At 40.6% G+C, this 25,024-nt stretch overlaps 2 protein-coding genes across 4 annotated transcripts in view; both read right to left on the minus strand.

Moving 5' to 3' along the window:
• Nucleotides 1-125: 125 nt before the first annotated feature.
• inka2 (inka box actin regulator 2) lies at nucleotides 126-6,294 on the minus strand. 2 transcript variants are annotated; one of them, XM_085925186.1, is made up of 2 exons: nucleotides 6,162-6,294; nucleotides 126-2,298 (listed from the first exon to the last, which is right to left on the minus strand). In XM_085925186.1, exons 1-2 carry the CDS (start codon nucleotides 6,213-6,215, stop codon nucleotides 1,177-1,179), a joined length of 1,176 nt encoding a protein of 391 aa, XP_085781312.1. In that variant the 5' UTR covers nucleotides 6,216-6,294; the 3' UTR covers nucleotides 126-1,176. The 2 variants fall into 2 exon arrangements, with proteins under 2 accessions (XP_085781312.1, XP_085781311.1); XM_085925185.1 differs by lacking the exon at nucleotides 6,162-6,294 and adding an exon at nucleotides 5,769-6,006.
• Nucleotides 6,295-7,871: 1,577 nt separating this feature from the next.
• The window catches only part of LOC147048813 (A-type voltage-gated potassium channel KCND3-like), a 33,087-nt gene continuing 15,934 nt past the window's right edge, over nucleotides 7,872-25,024 (minus strand). The window contains exons 2-6 of one of the 2 annotated variants that reach the window (XM_085924032.1): nucleotides 15,761-15,923; nucleotides 13,460-13,561; nucleotides 10,324-10,416; nucleotides 9,993-10,243; nucleotides 7,872-9,487 (exon numbers count right to left, since the gene is read on the minus strand). In XM_085924032.1, coding sequence (XP_085780158.1) covers nucleotides 9,262-9,487; nucleotides 9,993-10,243; nucleotides 10,324-10,416; nucleotides 13,460-13,561; nucleotides 15,761-15,923 — 835 coding nt within the window. In that variant the 3' untranslated portion in view covers nucleotides 7,872-9,261. Of the gene's footprint in view, nucleotides 9,488-9,992; nucleotides 10,277-10,323; nucleotides 10,417-13,459; nucleotides 13,562-15,760; nucleotides 15,924-25,024 lie in introns of both variants that reach the window. The other variant, XM_085924031.1, reaches the window with a different exon arrangement.

The raw sequence follows: 25,024 nt of genomic DNA on the forward strand, positions 1-25,024 counted from the left end.
AATTTGGAGTCTGTGTTCCTACATTAGCATATTTTTTGTCTCCCCAATTTATTTATAGTACAAAGTTGCCACACACAACTTCAAAAGTGATGCACAACACTGCTGTTTTTTAAAGTTTATTTATAGTATACAAAAAGTCAAGCGACAAGTCTACAAAACACATCACATATTTATCACTTCATAAAAAAGCGAAACATCAAAACAAAAAACTCTTTTGAGATTTATCCACGACATCCGCATAGAGTGAGTGAGGCCATTTTGCAAAATGTGTGTGTGACCTGGATCCTGAGACTGTACCATATGGATCAACTGGCCAAGGGGCTGCAGAAGAGCCGAGGCCTAATCCTCGATGGCTCCTTTTGATTGGTCAGTTTGAAAAAAAAAAAAAGAATCATTAATAAGATTGCCCTTTCATTCTAGCAGTGGTCCAAGTGTAGGTAACATGCATATAAGACATTTCAGAATTTTTGCAAATATATTTAGGTCCGGTCTTATTCTTGACACAATGTCCTGATAGCAGATGGCAATCAGTGCGATGTTGTGCCATGCTCGCCCCCCCACCCCCACCCCCTCCATTCTGCCCATTTCAGTGGCCCATTTGGACTGACAGTTAACTCAGTGTGTGCACACAGAAAGAAGAGTCATTAACAATATGTGACATGACAGCTGGCAAAAAGAAAACAGCGCTACAAATTTAACTGAAGTGAACTAGTCATGCAGGTTCCCTGCTGGGCCTAGATGATGCAATGATGGGATGGTCCAGCCTCATGTAAAAAAAAAAACTTTTTTCAAGTTTTACCGTCTCCATGTGATGTATTAATGGATGGTGACACTGTGGCTCACTTTTGAGAGAAGACAAAACATCTTGGAAAGAGATTGCAAGCAGTTAGAAAACCGAAAGTGTTTAAGATGGGAGCGTATAGTCACATGCTGCTCAAGTGTGTAGTGAAACTCTTGAAGGTACCATTTTCTGAGATAGTCAGATCCGGTCAGACTTCCTGAAACAAGTGAAAACATTTGGGATTGTTTTGAAAATTTCAAAGATTGTACAAAAGACACGTTTTCAGATTGTCAGACAAAACCTGATCACCAGGATTGCAGGTGTGAAGTTCATGTTTTGGAAAACAGTCATTCAATCAGCCTGCACCCGCTACCGGGCCAACGTGGTGCCAGCCATCAGACCCACACAGCTGTGTTGTAGTCAAACAAGGGCTGCATTTTCCTCAGTCTACCCTCTGGCGGTCTCCGATCCAAGTAAATCCCCGCAAACGGCTTCTCGTGGAACTGCTGGAAGTGGTTTTGGCTACTCGGATGCGTTTCGGACCGCCCTTTACTTTGCTGTCCGTTTGCCCAGAAAGGCAGGTAGAAGCTGCCTTTTGAGCTTTTTGGAGCTGCTTTTTTGGGCCTCTTGACCAGGTCACCCTCCGAGATCTCCGGTGCCATCCAGCCGGGCTTCTCCTTGAGCAACTTGTCCCGGTCGGGACGGACGCCTCGGAGGAATTTCTTGAAAATGTTGGTCGTGAGTGAGAACTTCCGGCAGATCTCCTGCGATCGGCTGAGGCGTAAGGGGTGAGCCGGGGTGTCCGCTCTGTCTCCGCCCCCCTCCGCCACCCTTGCCTCCCTCTTCTTTTCTTCTTCCCCGCCTTCTTCGGGTTCTATTTCAGGCAAGTCCAGCCAGTTGCCTACGAGGTCGGCGAAGACATTGTCACCGAGAACTAATGGCTGGCGATTGCGCCTTTGGTTCATGAGCGATGAAGTCCAGTCGCCAGCATCGTCCGTGCTGTCCTGAGAGTAGTCATTGTCCAAGGATGGACCTTCTCTGGAGAGGCTGTATAGGATGCCTGGCAGATCCACTGGTTGGTTGCACTTGGAAGGCTGCATGTAGGGCTCCGGTGGGGGGTTCCCCACCGCGGGTCCATAGAAATCCACCTGCGGTGCTTCGTAACCCGACCACCTCCACGGTACAGCCTCCAGGTCTCCTTCTTCGCTTCTTTCCATCTCCAGACTGGAACTAGACGAGGACAAGGTCCCTTCACTGTATCTGCTTTGTGACAACTCCGTGGAATGCTCTGGACTTGGGCTGGGGTCGTTGGACAAGCACAACCTGGGATCTGCTTCCGAAGTACTCATCGACATTGTGTCAGAGACTGTCACGTCCTGTAGATGTCTCTGTCCTCGAGCTGATAGGTTGAGGTTGTCTAGAGCGGTCTGGACCTGAAGGAGCTTGAGTTCTTGGAGCGCACCCATCATGGAATTCATCTGAGCATGGAGACCATCTCCCGCTTCTTTCATAGACACCTGGAGAGTGAAGAGAGTGATGACAAATCAGAAGATGTCCAAACCTGAGCCACCAGCCGTTCCTCTCTTTAATCCAATTACAACAGCATGAATTGACAGAATGAAATATGACAGAAGGTCTACAGGCTGTTTTGGCTGAACGTTCACATTGACCCATATGGCTGGCAGTCAAGAGTGAATTCAACCCATGACAGCTGCAAAACAGACAAGCTTTGCGCTTTACTTTCATTTGGCCTTTACTTACCAAAACCACGACAATACTGTAGCTGTAATGTAAGCTGCACCCATAAATCACGGCATCAATAAATAAATTAAAACTTAATATTGCATTATTCAAAATGTAGTAAGATTATATTTCATTTATTACAAAATTAATGTTTTATAAATTCAGCCCATCCCAGCAGTCTTTGTGCACCCTGAACTGGTTGGACACAAATTAGTTTTTCACGCCTACTTTTTTGCCGGCTGCTACTGTAATCATACTCGTCATCTTCCTCCCCCTCCTCCTCTTTGCTTTCGCCTCTCATCTGTTCTGGAGGCTGACTCATGTGATCCAATATCTTGACTCGAAGGCACACAGACATACAAAATCCCCGGTGGCCAAGTTCTGAATCATTTGCCCTCTCTGACCCACTTTGTGATCACCAGCATCACATCTACATCCAAGAACATTTAATGGGCATTGTAAATCGGATACATGAACATGAGTGAACTTGGAAAAACATAGCTTAGACAACTACTCAACAACATAGTCAAACCAAAATGGCTAACTTTCTATTCAATTTTAGATCTAGGTATTTGAGACTTTTTCATGCATCTTGTTATAATCGGCATTTCTTCACAATTTCATGTGAATGGGGAAACTGATACTGGAACATCGCCCAACGACTAGCATTGATCCAAATATGAAGCCTGGATTTTGCAAACAAAACAAAAATACCTGACTTTCTGTTCAATTAGACATCCCCAAAAGACAAATCATTTATCGCAAGAATACCAACTATTCTAGTATTTCTAATGAGAAACAAAACACCATTCAAGTCATCTCTTACCGTTGACGTGTCAGTCTGTCACTGTCATCACACAAACTCACCAACCTAAGTGGCCCTCGGGTATAGATGCATATATATATGTCCTGTAGCTGTCTCACAAGGGGGGGGGGGGGCAACCAATCAGAGCTGCGAGTCTAGACTAATCCCCTAACTGTGTGAGGGACGGGGATCACTCGGGCGTAAACGGGGTGACAAGTCTGCCAGTGAGAGTCAGTGGAGTGGGATTGAGGGGGTCCTCGGCCATATGTTTACATGGTAATGAATGAGAGTCCATGGTTTCAATTATAAATGATTACATATGGAAGATCGAAGGGTCTGCGATATGTAACCCCCCCAGTAAGGCTACTTGTAAGCCCTGTGAGAGGAAGACATGTTGCATCATGTTTGTAATGTGGGAATACCCACAAATGTGATGCTCAAGGAGATGTTGCGAAATGAAATTGTAGCCCCTGGCTATAAAAACTAATCATGACAAGAAAATGAAAGATATTTCGAAACGCAATGTTAAAATCTAGGGTTTACAATAATGAGCATAAGATAAAATAATTAAAAAAATGCATTTAAAAAATAAAAACCAAATCACATAAAAATGTGATTAAATTAAAATTTTAATTAGAACTGATGCAATCAATCAAATTATCTGTTTTTTTTGAGAGGGTGAAAATACAAATATTTGTAGGAGGCCAACACACAGACCTATTTTTAGTTTTCAGCAGCAACATTAATAATTGATATTCCACCACAAAGTAAAGCCCCATTATCCCACATGTTAGCAAAGTTGCGGTTGTAGCGAGTGGCCCAAATATGTCAGCCTCTTCAACCTTTAGCCGCTTGGCATTTATTTGCTTTAAAAAGACTTGAAAGTAAAGCGCAGATGTTTTCGTCTTGTTTAAAAGGCGCCGACAGCTCGAGAAGCTCGTTAGGAAACGTCCGTCCGCTCCGGTTTAAAGGCGACGCTGAAACCGAGGCCGCGGGGAACCCGTTTACTGCCCTGGTGAACGTCTTGCATCATCACTTTGCTCTTCTGATGTTCAGACAAGATAAAATCTGCTTGAGCAGAGACTTGGCAGCATTTCAATAAAGTTTGCGTGATTGTTGATTTCAAAGCCCAACTGATGCATGAAGAGTAATTATAGTATTATAGTCGTAGAGAGTGGCTATTAAAAGTGACACAAAGCTGTTCAAATGTCACATTTGAACGATATATATTTATTGAGACTAGGATAAAACAGTTTGGAATTTTATGACAAACAACCTGCACAATAACCGTTGATATTTTTGGTTGCACAAGTCTGCACACCCACTTATAGCAGGGGTTCAGAAGTTACCGCATGCATCCAAACATGTAAAATGCAAGTCAGCACACATCTGTCACCATTTTAAAAAGCCTTTGATTTACCCCACATAAAGTTCAGCTGTTCACGTGTGTTTTTACGTTTGTATTGTAAACACTCAAATGAACTAAATATACCGTATTTATCTTTCCACTGTTTCCATGAATTCTTATAGACAGTTTAAACTGTTCAAATCACAAGTTAATATATGCATGGAATTGATTGTTGAGTGTCAACAATACAAACACACTGTCAATTCTTACATGAATGGTGCGAGTCAGTTAAATGACTTCTTCTCTTCTATATTTATTTACTACGAACGAACAAGCCACACTTTTGTGGCTCTAACGCAAGAGGCTTGTTGTTTGTTTGGTGGGCTGTAGGGGGCTTTATAACGTTGAGGTTATCGGACCCCTTCCTGTCCTTCCAGCCGGCTCATTAAAAATGAATGGTGCTGTGTGTGTGTCTCAAGGGCACAGAAATGGAAGCTTCTGTGGAGCACATACACAGAGGGTGTTTCTATATGGAAGGAGGTCAACATCAACAGGCTAATAAAAGTGTGAAGCAAATAACAGCAATGCTCTCGTCTTTAACAAGCGAAGCTTGTTTAAGGTCTCGCGGTGAAGTTCACGTGGATACATATAAAAACAGTCTTCTATGTGGACATGTTTTGAACTTGATAGTGAGCCCCAGGAGTTTGAAAAGTTGGAGCGTGACCTGCTGTCACCCCGCAGAGCAAGTGTTCACACTTTGATAGCTTGTCAGCGCTCAGACCACCTGATGGTCCTTTCTAAGTGTGTCACCTTCTCACAGTGTCATGCTTGCACTGATTAGCAAGTCATTTCTTTGTTGGAACAAGAACCCGAGTATTTTTTATTTGGCACCAGATGTTCGTCAGACATCCATCCATTTTTCGTAGTTCCTCATCATGCTTACAAAATACTAACTTTATCCCAGTTCGCTTTTGGTGAGAGAAGCTGCATTCATCCTGTTAATCACAATGACCAATATTATAATATAGTTCAAATAATACTGCTTTGTCAAGCGAAACTCCCCGGAACCATTTTAACTTGATTTCTCTTACCGGAATATCCCCACACATCAGGAATAAGGTGGATAAATAACAATGAAGTAAATAAGAATGTAAAATCAGTTCAAGAAAAAAAAAAAAAAAAGAAGAAATTCCGTGAATGTTTTTATCTACATTCATACGAAACTTAAAACAAAACAGCTGAAAATATCCCCTAGTAATAATGGAACGGTGGCTAGAAAACAGTGTGAACTTCTACCTTGGATGTCGCATGTGCACGCTCGCGCACGCAAAAATCCATTCGTGCGTCACGCCACTGCCAACACATGTAGGTCAAATATTACACATCTGTAAACATGATCAAAGCATTCATAGTCGGAATTCTTCTAATTGAATGCGTCATTTGCGCACGTACACAGAATAAACGCAAAAAAAAGCAACACTTACCAGCTCCTGTTTCAATCTACGCAGACAAACATCCATACTCCTCTTCTTTGACATCTCAATTAAATAATAAAAAAAAAGACGCAAATTATCACGCAACTCGTCGCATCATGTCTGTGGCGCAATGAGAACAAATTTGCTCTGATGCACGAGCGTGGGGAGACCAAAAGGCAAGTCTGTGAAATCCTCGCTTCGTGTGACGCCAAACAAACGAGTGACGATCTAAGTGCGTCGGCTTGCGTGCGTGCGTGCGTGCGTGCGTCCATTCAAGAGGGAGCCCTTTTTACGCTTACATTGCTGATCCAATCCTGAGCCAGCATCGTGGGCGTGGAATTGTTCTCGAGTAACCACGAGGTAAAATCTCTAACACCACATCTTGTGCGTGTTTATTTTCATTTAGGTGTGCAGTATATTTGTTTGTGTTTAGTTTTTTTTTTTCACACAAAAATCCTACAAAAAAAGAAAAAAAGCATTTCATCATATTTAGCCGCTCCAATACAAAACTAAAATTCATGTTGAGTCACTTATTTGATGTACAGTACATCAGTCCAAGATCATTCTTTCTAACGTTAACATATTGTTTTAGCAGACATATTTACACAGTAGGTCAGTATTGATATGAAATTCTAACACTAGTTCTTATTATGACAGTGTGGATGGAGCCTGCAGCTGCTGTTGGTGCGTGCGTGCCCTCGCTTCCGCTCAGCTGTCACGACACAAAGGAAACAGGAAACGCACAAACACACGCGTGAACGTGCATGCACGCACACAAACACTATTAGACATAGTGAGGATAAAAAAAACAACCACCTAAAAATAAGTTTGTTGCCCTGCCAACATGGTGTGTGGTACATCTGCCTCACAGCTCTGAAATGTGGGATTCAAATCTCGGCTCTGTTAAGTTTGTATGTTCTCTGGCTTTCTCGCACAAGTGAAAAACATTGGTTAGTTAAGTTGACTTTTTCAGTCTGGACGCCACTTTTGTCAGAATAGGCTCCAGATAAGCGCGTGCGCCAAAAGTGAGTTGCGTGTCACACCACCAGCGCACTTGATTGTACCTTCGCCTGCAGTGCAGCGAAGTGATGCAGAGGCTTGAGTACTACGATACTGCTATCTAGTGTTTATAAGAATACACTGCACCACCATTTATTTTAGTTATACCTTTCATAACGTTTAGATGAGAAAAATCTCAAGTAATTAAGAATTCCATCAACGATTCATTCGTTAAAATTTTTTGGGGATGAATTTTCTTTCTTTAAATATACTTTTAGAATTCAATTTAACTACTTAGCTGTTTTTCCCATGAATAAAAAAAACCTTGTATTTACATTTTATATCCAAATCTTCACTAATCATGGGGACATAGGAGGGGAGGGGCGAGCACACAGACAGAAACCATGACAACAGACACACAGTGGAAGGGCTGGTGACGAGATGTGACACTAATGATTTTGTTACATTTATCTTCGTGAAAACGTATTCATACTTTAAGATTTGAAACCCTACTTTAAAACCCTAACACTAGTTTGAAACGCCAGTTTGAAACCCTAACCCTAGTTTGAAACCATTATTATCATTATTATTACGGGTTGTGGTCCCAAGTGAGACAGAAGACACAAATATTGACAGTTGCAGCATTTTAATGATCGTCAAACTTCTGTCAGAACAAACACAGGCAAAGTCTCACACATCCACTTCTACACAAACCCACGCACACACACACACACACACACACACACACACACACACACACACACACACACACACACACACACACACACACACACACACACACACACACACACACACACACACAAATAAAGACTAGCAACACAAAACATTCAAGCCAAGACCTTCACAGAAATGTCAAGCCAGAAGATGTTCATTCACTTTTTTGCATTACAAGTGACAAGAACTATTATGTAGTTTCATAATGGTGATGCTTTCAAGGAATTTTGTCTGAATGTTTTCTCCCTTTTGACTTTCAACCATAACACAGGAAGGAATGTCACATCTATGAATACATACAACGTTCAGTGAATGACGTTACTTGTCCTCTCGTCATTATTTAGTTAAAAATCATACTCAAAATGACTTTTTTTTTTTTTTTACAAAACCCAACTAGATTTGTGCTAAACTCTGACAAAACAAAATAAGTTCCAGCGCACTTGGAAATTAGTTACACTTTATTGGCTATAAATAATGAGTTGTTCCCACAGGAACAAGGCCTAAACAATAACAATATTTATGTGCTCATTAAACTGTGCCTTTTATTTCAGCCGCATTTACTTTTAGGAGTTTGAATGCATTTTAAGCTGGTTGTCACTTCAACTTGTATAAAATTGTCATAATTTCAAAACTAGTCAAAAATCACTCCAAATGTGTATATTTTTATCTAACAAAGGCCAAATTTGGATGTTTGTTGGAAAGCAAACCATTACAAATGATGTAATCATTGGGTTTTCGCGATAGCCAATGTGACGCAAACACACACTTTACATAAACAACATACAGTGAGAGCAAGTAGTGCCTACACAAGTTCAATTGGATGGACCAGAAACTGATTATTATTTTTTCTAAAAAAAAACATCTTTTCACTTTCAGTAGATGCAATTATGACCCAATACTTTTGTTCATACAGCACATTGATTGGCTTGTTCCACAAATACATAGTTTTTAAAAAATGCAAACGGAAAATGTTAAGAGGAAAAAAAGGCATGAATTGCCTAAAACACATTCATGTAGCTCAAAGTTTCAACCTGAACAACAGTTGTTTTTTTTTTTTTACTGAGGGAACCTGGTTGCAGATATAGTTTTATAAAACAAAATTTCAAATATGACTTTTTATTTTATTTTTAAATTGATGCTTTAAAGTAAAGGCAATTTGATGACAACACGAACACACAGAAAAAAAAAACATTCATGTAAGCACAGTCGACAATTTTGTGACAATTTTTTGACCTATTGAACTAAACTGTAGAAGCTGAACACCGCCACCCGCTGGACTGGTATGCTAGTTGCACCGCAGTGTCTCAAAGCTTCCATTGTGACGTGGTCACCCATGTCCGTCACATATTTACAAAAGTCTCGGTGGCTAAAAGCGTCACAGGGCCGACACTTTGACGACATTGGCTGAGCTGGTGCTGGTCTGGATGCTGGGCCCCGGGGAGGGAGTCTGAGGCCTGCGGGTGGGGGGGCCGCGAAGGTTGTTGACGTCGGGAGTGCTCAGGGCCGGCGGCGACGGGAGACTGACGATGGCTGTGGTCATCCGGCCGCCTTTGCAATTGAGCCTGCCGACCTCATCCGGCTTCAGGTTGAGTTTTGAACGACTACGAGGAGACAAAGCACATCATTTACGTTTGATACGTAGCATTCTGTTGTTTTGACTTCCATTTAAGTTCTGAATTTCAATTCTGAATCTGTTCCCTAATCATGTTGACGGCAGCGAATCCAAGTGTCTCGTTGGATTTGAAACTTCCACTCCTAGCTCGATAAAAGTTTGTTTAAAATAGCTTACCTGCAGCAGCAAATGGTGCAATAATCAACCGGGATTCAACTTTGCGAAAATTTTTTTATTCTAAGCTATTTCAAACTAAAAAAAAAAAAGCCGACGTTCGAATTCAACTGGAACTCATTCGCTGCCGTTAATACGATTAGGGAGCAGGGGTTTTGCGTAGCGGTCCCAGCTCTAATGTTCTTGGTATCGGATTTTGTCAAATAAACAGACCCCAAAGTAGTTACGGATATTCTGCCGTGTTTAGGGTCGACATTAGGTAGCGTTAGATTTAGAACTCTCGTTCGGTGTTAGGTTGAAGCTCTTTCTTTTCATTTGACCTGGTAGAATGCGATGGCCTATCAGCACACTGGATGTGGATGGCGCTGAGCTCCTGCAAGGGGCCCTGTTGGTTGGGTCCAGGTTGGAGAGCAGCATCAGGCAGGGTTATGTTCCTCTTGGCCCTGCGACCGCAGCAGGTCGGCGATGAGGCTTCACGGCTGCTCACCGACGCTCTGTGGGCGGGGAAGCTCTGCATGACAGCTTCTAAATAGTTCTGCTCATACAGTTGCTCGTCTACAAACTCATGCGCCTGTAGGGGAAGAAGTGTCAGAATGTTTATGACCTGAAGAGAAGGCAGGAGGAGACAGAATTTTGAGGCGTTGCACCAACAGTTGTTTTTTCCAGACAGTGCAGCAGATGGTGGTGTTGACTCTCCAAAAGACACGGTGACTTGGGCAGCTTCTGCTCACCTGCATTTGCACCCTGATGGAAGAAAGTTAGCAGGTGTTGGAAAATGTAAACATTTGTTTTTTTTTTGGGTGGCACATTGGCTGAATGGTTGGCACATCCGTATTCACACACTGTATACATACACAGGCGTGTTTAAGGTTGACATTAGGTAGCATAGTTACCAAAACTTGGGTTAGCGTTTCAAACTTGGCTTTCAGATGTCAGCAACATTTCTGACATCGAGAAAAAAACAACAACCCAAAAACAAGATTCTAGATTACTTTCTCAAACGAGACTTTCAAAGGGTTTGAAAGACAATAACGCTTCATCTGGAACGTTGCCAAGTAAGATGAAAAACAATTGAATTGTCTCCCAGCACGTGTCCTCAAAGGGTTTGGGTGGCGGGCGATGAAGCCGCAACGATCCTCATTCACATTCTACACGCTCGTGAACCAAACTGGAAGAACGTGGGCTGAGCAACGTGGCAGCTTCTCCGTGATTGCGTTCCTCCTTTCAATGCTTCAAGCCTCAATGCTCGGCTCCAATAATCCAAAACCTACACAATTTTGGTGCATTGTATTAGTAGTGTGCCCTTGAAAAATAGATTGTCAGTCTGTCGCAAATAGACGCACAAAAAAGTCTCGAGAAACCTGGACTGAAAAGCTATTTTCGCTTCATCCTTTTTCATAAAAACCCTGAAGCCTATTTCACATAATAACATGAAATAAGATGGGCAGGTCAATCATATCAACCATGACTGGAAAGAAAGGAAATCTGCAATTTTGATTTGAAGCAGACATTTCTTCTTTTTTTTTTTTTTTAAACAAAAAATGTCATTTAGATTTGGTCCTATGACCCAATCGGAAGCACAAATACTGAGTGTTTTCCATTTGCAGTACTTTTCTTCTGGAGGGGAGGGAGGGGCTGTTATACAATAAAGAGAAATTGAAGGCCATGTATCTCAATAAGTTCACACAAGAAAACATTCAATCTTGAAATGTGATGAAACAAGGACACGAGCGCCAAATAATCTAACAAGGCCTCGGAAGTTGACAGAATATCCAAGAAGACACCTTAAATGATAATCAGCCCGACGTGAGCCGCTAATAAACTCCGTCAAAACAAATAAAAATCCTAATAGTGAGTCATGAGGCGGCAGTTAATTTAACTGACGGAGAAAAGCGTCACACATATCGCTTCAGCGCCACTGACTGACTTGACAGCCACCCTGCCGCTGTAATTTGACTCGCCGGCAGCCTCGCGGCAGATTTGCAGAGGGCCACTCGCAGATGGCATTTATATGGTAATACTCAAGCGCCGGCGTCGACTCCCGATTCGATTAGATCCAAATGGATTTGAGGAAATGGAAGGATATAAGCCATGTGCTAGTGTTAAGAGATGCAATGTAACGGCGCTGGAAGAAGAGGAAGAGAAGGCGGATGAATGAAATGAAGCATAACATAAGAATCAGATGAGGAGATTGATACATGGATGCAAAATTTGTGAAGGATTTTCAAGGTTAGAATCAAGAATCCTGTCTTTTTTTTTTTTCCCAGCGCCATAAATAACGCATATCATGAATCGATATTCCAGTAGTTGGCATATTTATACGGGCTGACTTTATTTTTAGCCATTCTGACAAGCAGAAATCAGACAAAGTTTGCAAAGAAACTGAAGAAGCAGCTCTGAGGATTAGCGCCACCCCCACATTGGCTGCCGTGAACCTTCAACTGGCTTTAACCCCCACAACAGACATTTCAAGCTGAGCTCAAGATTGTTATTGATCTTGTCGTGTCTTGGCATGAAAGTGAAAAATATATATTTTATGTCATATCTATACTGAACCACATGGGGCCTTTTTCCTCTTTGAAGGAATACAAGTCTTGTTTTATTATAGTCTCCCTCCCTTATCCCTTTGTTATGGAGTGAAGAGCCACACAGGAAAAATTAAAAGTGGTTTTCTTTGTACAGGGATAAGGTTGCATTAAAGGAAAGGTCAAATCCAAGAAACTTTTCTCCCCACGAAATAAAATTTGAAATTTTCTTTCATGATCTAAAAAAGCAGTGCACCGTAGCCTTTGCAATTTAATGTTTCTGTCCTTAGCTTTCAAGTCATCTCTTCTTGGAAGTGCTTTTTCCGACAAGATATCAACATAATTGCATGCGTCATTAGTGATTTTTTTTCTCTCAACTGAAATTTAGCAAAATATCCAGTTGCCCTGATTCAATCATTGCAGATTACCCTGACCGGGATGATTGAAAGAGAAAGAAATAAGAATTATATTAACAATAACATATCAACATTAAGTATTTATAATAAGCACGGACATTTGTATTTTTTTTGTGGGGGGGGGGCATTGTGACATTAAATTAAGAATGTCTATTATTATAGTATTATTTATTTTTATTTATTTATTTATTTATTTACATTCATTCATTAAGAAAATGTATTTTTTTCAAATTTTCCACAAACCACCTATTTTTGAGGTGGGGAACAAACTTATTTTTTAAGAAAAAAAAAAAGGGAATCAAACAAATGGCTACTTTTTCCTCCCCTCAGAAGATACCAGTATTTTTGTAGTACGAGTACCGCAAGTATATGTTCTCTTGGGGCCTCCTTTGTACTTTGTACATTGTTCTCCTCTTGCACACTCTTTTCATGCACATGATATTTAATTATCACCGGGAGCAACTAAACAAGCCAGATAAAAGTTTGAGTCTGACTTTTGAATTTTGCAGGCAAGGCGTAAATCAAACGTAAAGAAGCAAGTGTGAAAAGTACAGCTTGTGATTTCGCTCTTATCACCTCTGCCCTGACAAAGTCATCATTCCCACTTCTCCTTATAGCCCTCGGAAGGACTTTTAAACTCTTCCTTGGTTAATTAAGGCAGTAATTGTCATTTTGAGGGCGTTTAGATCAGTGTGTGTGTGTGTGTGTGTGTGTGTGTGTGTGTGTGTGTGTGTGTGTGTGTGTGTGTGTGTGTGTGTGTGTGTGTGTGTGTGTGTGTGTGTGTGTGTGAACTTCTCCATTATTCTACTTTACTGTTGGTTTGAAGAGTCAGAAGTCATCCCTCACCGTCAGCTCCAGAAGCTCGTTTAGGAGTCCATTGCGTTTGCTCAGTAGGAAGGCGTTGGCGCTCCCGGACTTGGCTAAATGTATACGAGCCAGTCGAGCTTTCTGGACACAAAAATACAAGTGGACAAACTTGAGTGTTACTTTAAGCACTTTGTTAGTGTCGTTGCAATTATTTGGAATGGTACGTATTTATCCACTAACTGAGTGTGCTAGCTAGCTAGCATCAGTGAGCTACTACTTTCTTGTGGTGATGGTGAAAACCACTACTGGAGATCAACACTTTAAATTCTTTATCTCTCGCGCTGTACTGGAATAAATGAGTCAGGCCCTGGAAAGATGAATTTGATAACTCAGCAGAGGGAGGCCCATGGAGAATGACACGGATTGAGAATTGAATTTTGCTCAAATGAAGAGGATATTAGGGCAGCTGCGAAGGATATGAAGCTGCCTCAAGTGCTTGTAAAAGTGAGCGATCTCCTCATCCGGGTTCAGCTCCTCACGCGGCCCAATAAACCAGACCTGGCATAACTCATAAAGTCAGAGAAATAGTTGGGGAACTTCTGGAAATTGTATCTGCCGAAACCTGCCTGCCTAGCGATTTAATTATCACGTTTTATGCTTTGCACGCGTAATGGAAAGCGTCCGTCTCGGTTGCGATAAGTTAATGAGAGTGAGTTTGACAGCCAGAATGCCGCCTCTTGCTCATCTGGGCTGATCAAAGGTTGCGCTTGACACGAGGAGGAAGAATGAGAGGGAATAACTGACTCTGATGCGGCAGGAAGTCGATTGCGATTGGTCAGGCTCGCGAGCACCTGTCACTCTTTTGACGGTCCAAATGGAGGTTGAGTTAAGTTTACTGAGCTCTGACTTTGCCTACGGTCAAGTTCGGTCAAAATCACTGTCATATGGTTTACACAAAAAGCTCAGTATTGGCCAATGGAATATGATGAAGTGTTAGAATCAAACTGGAGGGGGGAAAAGGAATCCGAAAAGTTCTATGAATGCTGTCGGAATATTGTGTGAAAGTTGTCTTATTATGAGAAAAGTTGCAAAGTTATGACAATTAAGTTCATACAAGAAAAGGTCCATGTGGTGAAAATGGAAGTCATAATCTTGCCACAATCAAGTTTGAACGTTTCCAAATATGAAATAATAAGAAACGTTTGAATGTCATGAGAATAAGAACCGAAGATAAAAACATTAAAGTTAATGAAAGCATTATTCTGAAAGCTATATTTCTTCAATGCCACAGATTTAATGGTGCGTGTTTTGCGTTGGCTGCCAGCTGAATGAATTTTGCCAGCGTCTACTGTAGTCGTTTGCTAATGATGACGCTCTCTTTACCCTTCTGTCAGGGAACGACAACTAATAAGGCTTATTATATTCTTGTGAAACTTTTCAAGCTCAAAAAGTCAGTAAAAAGTATTCCTTTCAGGAAAATCCAATTGACTGGATCTCCTTCCCAGGTTTGCTTGAAGGAATGTGGCAGAGGGGATTATCGGTTTTATTGCTATTGCAGTCACATAAACCTGATTTGTACCCAAATCAAGATGGACGCCGTGGCACAGATATAAAAATGGATCAAAAATGAGTGTAAATGGCTGTTTGTGTATGTCTGTGGTCTGATTGGTGCTAAAAAATGGATGAATTCATATGAATTTATTTTTTAGTGTGCCCTAGTTTTGCCCGGATTCCAACGACCAAACTTTTGTCCCAGTTTTCGTTCCGCTCCTGTTTTTTTTGTTTGTTTAATGTTGATTTTTATTTATATGCAAACTCAAGTGGTGTCTCCTTGTGTGTTCTTTTCTCATTTGACAGAGTGAGCAAGATTATTTAACGAAGCGTCCGGTGAGTGTTGTGCTGAGTCTAACGAGGGTCCGGTCCGGCCTTGTCATGACCCATCAAATATGTCAACCTCCTCAATTTGCTTCCAGCCACTCTTTGCGTAATGCTTCTCTTATGGAGTCCTGTGGAAAAGGTCACGCTCACGAGGTGAGAGCACTGAGTGGATAGCTAACATTTAACACTCGGCTAGGATGTGTGTGTGTGAGTGTGTGTTGTGTGTATGAGACATGTACAAGAATGTCAAATAAAAGGGCAATGGATTTGGGAGTTTTAGGTTGTTTGTAGCTCTGGGTCCTAGTTGATTGAGGTCAAACCTTTTGTCCTTGATCCTCTATTTTTACTCAGTCCATTAAAAAAGAATCATTTTCAAGAAAGAGAAGTAAAAAAAAAAAAAAAAAGCTGCAGCACAAGATGAGTTAATTTATTTTTTTGCAGAAGATACATGTAAGTGTTTACCTTCTGGGCACGACGTTTGTCCGCCCTCTGGTTCTGGTGGTAGATGCGACTGAAGTTGGAAACAATGACGGGCACGGGCAAGGCGATCACAAGCACGCCGCTAAGTGAACAGATAGACCCGAAGATCTTTCCGGCGATGGTCTTTGGCACCATGTCTCCGTATCTGCAAAGAACATGGATCACAGGTTGGGATATATTAGGCTTTTGTAGAGGTCAGCCTTCAACAAAGTGACCCGATAACAAGTATCTGGAGAACAGCAATCCACACGAAACGGGTTGATAAAATGCATCTCATTGTGCTTTGACTCTTCGTATCCTTCAGCGAGACAACAATTACTCCTGTTAATGAACCGTGACTGCGATAATGGCTATTAAGATCTCAAATATTCACATGGCAACATGGCACGCTCTGGTTTGATATTGACTTTGGAGGCATTTTGCTGTTTTTATCCACCCTGACACGATAAGACTCGTAAGCCCAAGAAGCAGGCAGGTGTCGTACTTTCTCCTCAGCCCCGAAGCTCTTGAGTCTTCATGCTGAAAAATGCACTGAGGACTGGATTATTGGATCGACTTCCTCCTGCGCCATCTGCTGCTTCCTCTAAACTTCAACTGCATAATAACAAATTAGCGATGGACTAAAATCCTGCTTCTCCGTAAACACACAGTATGTGTCCAATCCGTAATCACAGAATTATTTTGTGGCATAAATAATACTGTAAAATAGGGCTGGGCAATTAATCATATGGTGCTAAGTTGTAATATCACCGCTGTCCACTTGATGGCAGACTTGTGAGATAGTGACACTAATAAAAAATTGCGGCCCCTCCATCATTGAAGTTGGCCATCGTTCTTGTAGATTATTCATGACTGATGCAACGACATGACAATATGGCAAAATGATTGTGAACTAACAAATGCATAACCTTATCTTGAAATGTATTAAGCGCGTGACAAAAAATAAGAAAAAGATGTAATCTCAATCGTGCTTTTTTGTTGTCTTAGTCAGAGACGCAGAAGGAACAGCACGCTCTGAACAGATGATGCAATGAAAATAAATTCAAGTCAAATGAGAGAAGAAGAAGAAGAGGCAGCGTGAAAGCAAAGAAATCAATCCGTCCGACTCGCGTTCGACTCCCGGGAGACGGAAAAGAAAGCAGTGGCAAAGTCACACTTTGTTACAACGCAGATGAAGATCATCAACTATCGCCGTCGCAAGGGCGACCAAAGGACGATGAAATGTTTGTGTTATTGTTGCCTTGACAGGTGTAAAGAGCACACACTGTAATTTGTCACTTTTATTTATTCCAGCAAGATTGATGACTTCAACGGCAGAACATGAAAATCCGCTGTAAACACATAAAGGAGCAGTGTTACTCGACCAGCAAGTCATCAATCTCTCATAGCCACTCGGCGGTTTACCTCTTAAACCTTCCATCAACAACATATTAATTTTACTCAACAATACCTTCCAAACCAGATGGCATATTACACTTGCGTGTAATTAACCCTGAGATGCACGAGTGACTAGACCCAAAGTTTTATGGAAGTGGGTCACAAATGACTCATCAATTTGGCTAAAAATAATCATTTTTATTCAGATTGGTTTGGTTGGTGCCCAACCAATTAATCAGCTGGCTGATATTAACTCATTTAAAATGGTCATATTTCTGCTTTGGAGTCCAACCCCATACCTTATTAAATAGCATCTGTTATATACCTCGCATCCATGATGAGAAATATTGGCAATGAGGAAGAGAATTATTGGAATGACAAGCAAAACTTGAACGTTATTTAGCTATAATTTGTAAATAAATTAAATTATAAATAAATAAAAATGTAAATAAACACACCCAAAATACATCATGGTAAAATAGCCATATTTGTCAATGATTGATGCCGTTGGAATTAATGTGGTACGGGCCTGGAATGAATTAACGGCAATTCCATTCATCTTAATGGAGTCTTATGATTTCACATAAGTGAAAAGTGGTCATTTTACTGATTGCAAAGTAGCGACACACAAGTTTTTTTTTCCTAATCAAATCATCTGCGAGCCATTAAATTTTAAAGGTAACATAAAATGGGTGTGAAATGATGTTAGTCATTTGTGATCATAGTTTGGGGTATATTCAGAACTCATGATGGATGGATAGGTGGATGGGAGGGTGGATGGATGGATGGATGGATGGATGGATGGATGGATGGATGGATGGGTGGGTGGATGAATGGGAGGGTGGAGGCCATTACTCATAAATGTTTACAGTAATACGGGATCGCTGGAGTTGCCAAATAAGCCAACAGTTTCATTTTCTATTCTATGATCATCATCATGAATAGCTGACATCATTGGTAAAAAAAAAAAAAAAAATCCAAACCCAACTTTCTCGAAAGGATTTGTGTAAGAGTGAGAAACCACGTGACAGTCGAGGGTGATAAATGGACTTGCTGTACTTGTCAGCTTGTGGACTGGATGAATATTAAGTAGCACAATGTGTGCACTTTTGGGAAAAGTTTGGCTCCAAATAAGAAGCGACTAAGACAAATGTCTTAATTCTGAATCCAGACTGTTGTTCAATTGTTGCTCCCTCCATCAGTCACATGGCCTCATTGACTGCTTTAAATGAAGTGTGCGCAGTTTGGGCGGAGAAGATGACGTGAAAGCCCTCAGCTTCGCATCTGAACGCGGGTGGTGATGGATGGCGTTCGCTTCTGCAGCAGCTTTAATATCCCCGGTGTAAAAACAGAGCGCTTTGTTTCTTTGCCTCCCCTTTAGTAACAGCCCATTCCCTCCTTTCGGTGGCGGCGAGAATATCAATACGGCAGGTGGTCCGTGGTGTTGCCTTGCCTCCGCCTACATTTGATTGATGGTCAAGCATGCCATTACTCATGTTCGCTTTTGTTGAGGTTTAGTTTACTTTTAAAACCGATGAGAGTAATAAACAGGTTGCGCTGTATGCAATGTTATTTCGCAGGTTGACTAGGGAAATTATATTTAAAAAAAAAAATTAATCAGTTTATAAAAACGGCAGGCACCAAATTGTATTCAAATGCATATTTTCCATCATGTCACAATGTTTTCATCTCATGTGGAATATTTGTATTCATACATTTTATAAAGTGCATTACGTCTTGTTCTTCATATCATTTACACAGCTTTTAAATTCGTAGATAGCGCAACTTGTTTTCACAAATTGAAAACTGGAATAAAAATAAAAACACATTACAGACCGTAATGGAAATGCTGTTCACTTTGATTCAGTTATTCTCTGATATGATGGTTGGCGACGTTGAGCGATTCTGTCATTCGCATACGAGGATGTGTCCAAATGTCACAGGTACATGTTAAATTATGGCTAGATTGGATTTCCTGATGCTATGAAATAATACGAGAGATAAATTTGTCTAGCTGTAATGGTCATAAATTGCTGCCCTTTTGCTCGCTTTGTTTGGCTGCTCGCCTTTAAAGTGGACTGACATTTTCCACTTTGCTTTTTTTCCTGGACTTATCCAACATGGATGCTGAGTCCGGTTTAAAGCAAGCGATTATCGGATGTGCTTTTGTTTATTGGAGGGTGGTTAAATCCTTCAAAGGGGAGAAGAAAGAAGCAACGTTCATGTTCAGTTACCTACCGGTTAATCAGGCGCAACGAGCTAATTAAAAAGATTTGTCGGAAGCCGTCTCGTGGTTATAATTCAAAAGGCCTATCAAGCGCCGCTATGACAAATCTTTTTTTGTTTGGAGCTTCAAATGCGTCGCGCCAGACCGGCATCAGAGTCCTTGAGGAGCATTTGAGGAAAACAGAAGCAAACATGACGTTTATATCACCTTGTGATAAGTTCATTATTCAGTTGCTTGCTTAAATTCACCCAGAGATCTCCTTACTGCAAAATGAATGCCGCTAAATCAACAAACCCACTTAATATATAGCATTGACAACTGCTTTTTCCTATAATTGGTCGTAGACGTAATAACTTTTAGAATAAATACACGATTTGTCCGATTTTTTTTAGATTTACAGTATGATTCAACTTTAATCTAAATGTGATGTGTTGAACCACAATGTTCATTCGATGAGACTATTAAACCGTCACTGTGGATTTCTTTTTTCTATATTTTGGCCATTTTGTCAGTGTATGCACTGAGAACTTTGTCTGTGTTTTGAAAACTTTTGCTGACAACTTGCTAACCACACACCGAACTCTGTAGAGGTGAAGGCGAATTCCTGTTAAAATAGATGATAGATCAGTCTTTTGTGAAAAGCACAGAGAAGCACTCGGGTATTGAAGGTGAGAATGGCACCGAGGCTTTTTTTTTTTTTTTTCCCCAGAAGCGGAGAGCTCTTTTGTTCATTTTACCGCGTACATTTTCATACCTCTTATTAACTGCACTCACTGGTTATCATCAAAAAAAAAAAAAGACATTATATTAAGCCTCATAATAATCCTTGAATTTCAAACTATGCCAATTTGAGGCTAACCGTTTCTTACGTTCATCAACCTCTAAGCCACCCATAAGTGAGAATTCACATGGCTGAATAGCGGACAGATTTATCAAGCTGAGCGGTTAACATTTCATTGTGTGTGTGAAACATGTCAAGATGATGAAATATTCTGTAAATTCAGAGCAATGTTTTGCAAGGTCGAAAAGAGCTTTTCAATCTGGAGTAGGAGTCTTTAAATGCTTGATGACTCAGACTTGTTATTGGGAGCTAAAATGGTGTCAAAAAAGGCTTCCACTTTAAAAAGATTTCCTCAGCACCAAGATCGCACATGACTGTGCCATAGCACTGCTTTTGTCCAAGTGATTATATTCTGGCAAAGCACTAGTTTTGTTTGAATGAAGCTTCTTCACTCACTTCCAAGAGGCCTCGAGTCAGATGTACATAAAATACAGACAAGTACTATTGAAGTTCAAGTCATATTGTTTTTTTTTTTTCTAGCTGTCTGTTATTGCAAATCATAGAGAATGGAACTTTTACATTTTCGCTTGTAAAAGACAGATACTAGCAAATAAAGTAAGAGCAGGTGTGATTGATGGCTTCATATAAAATGGCATGTAACCTTTCTACAGTGGCGCACGGCTCTTGAGTGAAGACAACTGCATGGCTCATTAAGCGCAAACTTTGGAAACTTTCTGAAACTCTAAACAACTTCAAGCTCCCCAAAGACTGGTAAGTATCATATTTTTTGATAGTAAGGTGTTTGTGCCACTCCCTCCCTCATGGCAAGAGAGTCACTGAAATATGATCACATACAAGATGATAAGCCCTCAAGAGAAGATTTTTGCAGGGAAAACTAAAAGAAAATAAGAGAGTCAGGAGGTTTTTTTTTTTTTATATCCTCCTCAGATATTTAGGAGCATGACAGCATATGAATGTGCTGAGTGGTTTATTACTTTATAGTGACGCCTGTGGACAATTTAACTCTCCAAGCAGCTGTTTGAACACACGCAGTCTTCAAAATATGCGATCCTGACCATAACTGGGGATGCTAAAAGGACCGGCTCAACAAATCGGAGTGCTTAGAGCCCAAAAAGAAAATTCCAAATTCTTTCATGACTGGGATGGAATCTAATTGGGAGATGAAAAGGGATGAATACCGGTGGGGGGGGGGGGCGTCAGTGCCTCCCCAGTCATGAACCTCACCGCACATCACTGCACTGTATCATACTAGAGGTAAATCCCTGAATGACCTCCTATACTTTGGTCTTTTCTTAAAATTGGTAGATGTACCAGGTCAGTTCTATAACTATTTATTTTGATAGCTAATTAGCTGTAGCATCAGTTTCTGACTGCCTGAAATAACTGTCTATTATTTCACCAAATTAGCTTATTCATAAAATACACTTCAGAGTTGGAGTCCGTGAAAAGAAAAGGCAATTATTCCCGACTGTCACAGAGTCTTATATCGTAATTCAATTGTAATGGGATTACTTTTCAGAATCCCAATTCTGCCATATCCCCCCCCAAAAAAAAAAACAGAGACAAAAGCGCTATCTGCTGATACGTCCTTACAAAGGATGGAGATGATGAATGCCGGGCTCTGTCTTCATGCCACATTACATACTCGACGTGCATTTTGATGACACTGTCACAGAAATAAAGATAATATCTTTATGGAAGACAGTGCTGCAATGCCTTGCCGGGCTCACATTATACAACGTGGAACTATCAAAGGTATCAGGTAAAAAATGTGCGCATGTCGATTGTTGTATTTTGATGTCACAAAAATAATCGTCTTAAGTCGAGCTTGTGCAGCAATAAGGGAAGGCACATGTAGATTGCTGTACTTTGTCATAAAGATAAGTGAATTTAGTCAAAGCGTGCTGCAGGAAGAAATATAAATGTTTTTCGGTATCATGTGATTGAACTATGGAAGGACTGGCATATAAAGACGAAGAAAAACGATATGAGAATTTGAGCAGAATTTATCTGGGATGCTTAATGTATGGATGGTCGGACTTTTATGTCGCTGGAAATAAGCATCTATATTCATGCAAGTGCATGTTATGCTGCTGTGCCTCGCTGAATCAAAAACAACAAATGCAATAGCCATAGTCAGGGAAATTGTTTTTTATCCAATCGTTCAAATTGATTCTTATTCCTCAATTGAATTGCTCACATTTAATCTCTTTGTCTGTACTAAAAATGCACGGCTGTCCCACTAACTCACCCAGTGGGCTACCCCACACCGACGGTCTATCCCTGCTTACGTCCCACCCTCCAATCAGCTGTCTTCGCCGGAGCACCCGGAGATGAGACCAGAAATGAACAAGGCTTTCTTTGGGATCTTTTAAAAAGCTTCCTAAGTAGGTTAGAGGAGAAAGTAGGCTGCCCAGGAGGCTCAGGTGGCCCGAGGAGCTCCTGTTGCATCGCTCCAGAGAAGTGGCATCCCACTTCGCGGCTTGGCGTGAGGGGAAAAAGCAGGTTGAATTTGGCCTCAAATGTTTCTTGGAAAAAACGTTTGGGGTGATAGAGCCAGGTTAGGAGGTCAGAGTTTTGGTCATAGAATGAAGTGGTATTTTCCTCAAGATATCATGAACCATAAAAGTTTGATGACTGTTTTAAAACTGATTCACTGCCAGCACAGTTAATACATCTTCGACGTCTATAGGCGTCAATGGCAGCGAATGAGTTAATAAAAAAAACATTTGTCGCTCCCTCCTGCGCATGGACTCTCTGGGGTTACTGGATAATCTGACTCCCATCTGCTCCCGTGAACCTTTTATCCTGTACTACCCCAAACCCAGAATTAAATATAAACTCGACTCCCATCCCGCAGAATTCCCCCAAAAATGTCAGGCTCTATTTGAAACATCATAAATTGGGCTCATGACCCTTTGTGGTGAATCAAAAAAAAAAAAAACCCAGACACCTCATTCGTCGCTTGCAACTTTAACGCACTCCATTTTGTCTCCAAAATCTTCAAGATAGCATTAATTCATTTTTTTCAAAATCGATCTGTCAACTGATTGACTATCACGCCCTTCCTTAAAAATTGTACAACAATCATATCATTTAATCCGCGTCAAGTTCAAATACGCTGCCTGTTTCCTGAGTCAGAATAGGATAAACAATAAAAGGTAATGTTTTCACATTGCAAACACAGAGCCATAAAAAGCGATTCCTAATTATTGTTTGTGCTTACGTGCACTTGAATGCGCCATAAAAACTAGAGTGCCATACAAATGTAAAATTCCCTGCGAGAAAGAAGTCGTTACTACCCATGCACTCAAACATTAAACCTCCTCATGATTTAAAATTGTTCTTTCAATTTAATGATAGCGTGAGGAAAACAAAGGTGTTGCCAGCTCCGTTGTTCCACTTTTGTGTCAACAATCTCATTGACGACTCTTACTATCGCTTTAAAAAGGCGGCCAAGCACCCCAGCAAAACAAAAAGAGGGGCCCTTTAATAAGATATCTTAATTAAAGTCTGGAGACAAACATGGAATCTAATTAAATGATAACAGTCATTTGTTGTTGTTGTTTTTTTTGGTTGGTTTTCTTTTTATGGGGCTAAAGCGCTAATGAGAGAACTACATATACACATGAAAAGCAGGGCATCACATCTGAACGCTGCAAACAATGAGCTGCTTTATTAAAATACGCTCAGTAAGTAGTTCCACAGGAAGGTCTTTGGGATTGTTACTGTGTAAAAACACAACGGGAGTCTCGCTTTAATCAAATGTAAAATATCCGTAAATGAGGTTTGTTGTGCCGGGGGCAATAACACACTGGATCAAACTAAATACGAAAAGTACAGTACATTAAAAAAAAAAACAGTTTTTTTGTTTGCAAAAAATTAGCCCACAAGAATCTATGAAGTCTGTTCACATAATAATCCCCTTTCCCCTGATCTTCCTAATTAAGGCATACTATCTTCGAAGTTCTTTGTTTTCCCTGTGTCGCTCCAGTAAATTTTGCCCTGCAGCTTGAAGAGGAGAAAGCAAAAAAGGGCCGACTGTCTTTTTTAAAAGATTCTGTTAATGTGGTTAACATTTGATATGACCGCTTTATCTGCAGGATCAAAAATAACAAAAAGAATGAGACTTACAACAAGGAATTCGGTCACGCATTATTCATCCATGTTTGCGCTGGCTGCTTAATTTTGACTGCGGGGCTGTTTTTAATATTTTGACCTTTATTCCAGTTTCCTTTGAGTATCAACAAATACTGATTGTTTCAATATGCATATCTACAGATTCAAATCTGGAGCAAATTGCCTTCGGCTCCAAAGTTTTGTTTGCTGGTGAGAAATGGAATTATATGTACAGAATGAGCATGATTCAGAATATAGTTTGGGAATTTGGATATTACGACTTCGATGTCTGAAAAAGTCTCAGGGAGCCTTGATGGAAATTGAACTGATAGTTGGCAATTTTGGTTTCATGCTTTTCTTATGATTTTATCATTCCCTCATTTTATTTTGACCTTTCCTCAATTTATTTTAGTCGTATCCTTTCTTACAAGTTTCGCCTCATTTGGTTCAGCTTTATTTTCTCTATTTGAGCTGTATTTTGATTTCCTTTTTTTTGGGGCCCCATCGGATCAGATAAATCAAGTCAATATTTCTTTTTTTTAAGAAGCGACAATGCACATTAATCACATCATATGATGTAAATGCGCTCAAATTAGCTACTTGAAACTAATCCAGCAGTCCCTTGGGCCAAAGTACAAGCCAACCAAACAAGCATTAAAATCAAACAATATAAACATTAAAAAAAAGTCATGTACAGAGAATATTTCAAGATTTCCCGGTC

The sequence above is a fragment of the Syngnathus leptorhynchus genome, chromosome 11, assembly GCF_054491065.1.
Source record: "Syngnathus leptorhynchus isolate UIUO chromosome 11, UIUO_Slep, whole genome shotgun sequence".
Taxonomy (NCBI): domain Eukaryota; kingdom Metazoa; phylum Chordata; class Actinopteri; order Syngnathiformes; family Syngnathidae; genus Syngnathus; species Syngnathus leptorhynchus.

What these genes read in the sequence shown, in the direction of transcription:
- inka2 (XM_085925185.1), bottom strand. Translation starts at nt 5,894, where the DNA reads ATGAATGTAGATAAAAACATTCACGGAATTTCTTCTTTTTTTTTTTTT. An exon ending in TGATGTGTGGGGATATTCCG is followed by an intron (nt 2,299 to 5,768) that starts GTAAGAGAAATC and finishes TTCACTCTCCAG; the next exon opens with GTGTCTATGAAAGAAGCGGG.